The following is a 2,771-nucleotide window of genomic DNA, read 5'->3' on the forward strand; positions in this document are numbered from 1 at the left end:
GAATAGATGTATGAGGGTAGAATTGTCATTTCACGTGTCATTTAACATTGTTTGCACACAAAAAAGATGAAAGTGTTATATTGGGAACAAAATTTAAAGGCTGTGTTAGATAGGGAAGAAATATTTTTTCAGTGTTAAATAAGGAATAAAAGTTTAAGCCAGTGTTAAATAAGGAATTCTCTCTATAGACCATCCAGGCCAGGCCACATTTCAGTTGAAACAGAGCAACTCTCCATAAGATCAGTGAGCCAAAGAAGCGAGATGGCACGCCTGTCTTCCGTTCCCACCTCCCTCCTGCTGCTAGCTAGCCTCGCCGCCGCCGCCTCGGCAGCAGCCGCGGATCAAGAGGAAGGAGGCATCAGGATCCGCGTGCGGTACCCAACCAAGGAGCAGTCGCAGTGGCTGGACCGCTGGGCGGAGAAGCACCAGGCTCAAGGGTCCGGTGGAGGCTTCAGGATCCGGCCGGCCACCGACGAGGAGTCGGCGTTTCTGAACCGCATGTCAGCCCGCGGTGCGGAGAAAACCGGCGTCGGAGCCGGCTACGACGGCCGCATTGAGTTTGGCGACGAACATCCGTATGTTGCATCCTCCTCAGTCCTCACATCCATGTCCACATACTATTGAACTTCGCTCTACTTGCGCTGCTTGCTTGCTAGCACTCACCATGGATATTGAATTTCGCTTCTGGGGTGCAGAAGAATCGTTGTGGATGCCTTCCACTCTCGAGCTCACACGTCCAAGGCGAACAATGATCTTTAGGAGCATTGGTGCAAGGAGTGGCTGTCGTGTATCACTTGCCTGTTTTAGTAGCTTGTTTTTTTTGCTAATCTGTTTTAGTAGCTTGTTATGGCGTTGCGGCCAGTAGAGTTCGTCCTCGGAAATATTATTGAATTCATCATCTAGTAGTTGCAGTGATTGTGGTTTATTGTGCGGTGTGGCCTGTTCTCCATTTGAGATTGTGCTCGTTTGTTTCCTAATATAAAGGGGCGGATCACTCGTGCAAATTCCTGTAAAAATTTATTTGGTTATTTAGAAAGATCTCCTATTACTTCTAGAATGTTGATCTTGGTAAAGCAAATGTGAAATCATGTAAAGAGCGATAATGACATGTTTTGGGGGACACAATTTGAATCTCAGAATGTCAAGTTTTATGGGAGGGAGGTAGTACACAACAAAGACAACTGTACATGCAGCAAAGAAAAAGGGAAACATGATGGAGGTCCATGAATAAAAGAAAAATAATGAGTGAGTAAAGAATTTTATGCGCTGTGAAAATAGTGAACAACCCTTTTACCGTGAAACAAAGAATCTGTTTGAACTTTGTACCGAGTACTGACGAGCAACTACAAGTCACATGCATTCAACACACTTCGGGTAGTGGTACTTCTCATGACATGAGACAGTTGAGGGCTCAAACCAAAGTTGAAGTAGCGCCAGTGATTGGTAAATGATGTGCAGAATACCACGGAAATTCGGGGGACAAGTAAGTGCGGGGGCACTCATCACCTGCCAAGCCTCGCCGCCTGGTCGATTTGGCTCGCGATTTGCGAAGTAATTTAATCCCTCACAAAGGCACAGTAAAACAAGAACATCCCTCGGAAAGATTTAAGTTTCAACAATAAAACTTACAGTTTTTGCATTTAAATGCCCAGTTTCAACAAGTTTCAGAGATATCATTTAAGCAATTTTTTCTGTCGGTCATAGACACAAAATAATTGATTTTGATCGGTCACTCGTACTAAGTTTCAACATTGAAACTAAACCTATTTTTTAAGTCACTAAAATATATTTAAAATGGATCTTATTTCAATGTGCTGGTCACGAGAAACACAATTATGAATACAAAACTTAATTTAGAATTTTTGTTTAAGAGATCTAGAACTTTGCAAATTGGAAGCCAAAATTAAAAGCCGGCACAAGGGACCTGATTGCCCTCGCACTTGCGTGCCGTAAATCCTTGTGCAAAATTACTAGCATGTTCCTATAATATCTTGTGCTGGTTAGAAATATCAACATCATTATTCTGAAATGTTAGTTAAGCAGTTATTAAATCACATATATACAAGAGACATGAAATGCATATGTACACACTAAAGGAATAATGTGTGTAGGAAAAAAGAAAGGATAGAAAGGTAGGAGAGGGGTGGTTTAGATCAAATATAAAAATAATGAAAAATCATCTTAGTACTCAATCCGTTCCAAATTATAAGAAGTTTCAGTTTTTCAAAAATTGGGTGTATATAAACACATTGTAGTTTATATTAAAATATTCAAAACATCTCACATGAGTGAGCGGAGGAGTGCAAATTAAACTACATAGTACATACTACAAACATCTAGAGACAACCTTTTACAGTGATTCCCTCAAAAGAGAGCTTTGTATTGTGAAACAAGGATACAAGGCGTCTGTTTCAACTTCCAAGTTCCAACTAGTGACTGAGCAAGCACATGCATTGATTCAACACACAGTCTGTGAGTCAAAATGTCAGTTCAGGCGAACGGCTCCATGACATGACCATAAGCTGCTGCTGATGACACCCACGTTGAACTAGCACTTGCAAGAGCTGGTAGCAGCTGGTACATGCATGATCCCGCCCTGCAACACTACGGCTGAGTAGATTGGGGCACGCACTGCACTGATGCTGCTGCTGCCTGTGGTAATTCATTTTGGGCACATGCACATGCACTGCTGGTATTCGTTTGGCAGTTGAGTGGCGCGCACTGCGTGGCTGGTCATACAAAGTTACACGCAGCAACAAGAGCCCTAAAAT

The 2,771-nt window shown here is 42.5% G+C and overlaps 1 protein-coding gene across 1 annotated transcript; it reads left to right on the forward strand.

Annotated features, from left to right (window-relative positions):
- The first annotated feature begins 261 nt into the window (after positions 1-261).
- LOC119361989 lies at positions 262-977 on the forward strand. Its single transcript, XM_037627183.1, has 2 exons — positions 262-575; positions 696-977. The coding sequence occupies exons 1-2, from the start codon at positions 262-264 to the stop codon at positions 757-759; spliced, it is 378 nt and encodes a 125-aa protein (XP_037483080.1). The 3' UTR covers positions 760-977.
- Positions 978-2,771: the final 1,794 nt, after the last annotated feature.

The sequence above is a fragment of the Triticum dicoccoides genome, chromosome 1A (assembly GCF_002162155.2).
Source record: "Triticum dicoccoides isolate Atlit2015 ecotype Zavitan chromosome 1A, WEW_v2.0, whole genome shotgun sequence".
Lineage (NCBI taxonomy): Eukaryota > Viridiplantae > Streptophyta > Magnoliopsida > Poales > Poaceae > Triticum > Triticum dicoccoides.

Excerpts from the sequence above, each read along its gene's own strand:
- LOC119361989 (XM_037627183.1), top strand. The coding sequence starts at position 262 with ATGGCACGCCTGTCTTCCGTTCCCACCTCCCTCCTGCTGCTAGCTAGC. Across the intron at positions 576-695 it reads GAGTTTGGCGACGAACATCC|AAGAATCGTTGTGGATGCCT; the intron begins GTATGTTGCATC and ends TCTGGGGTGCAG.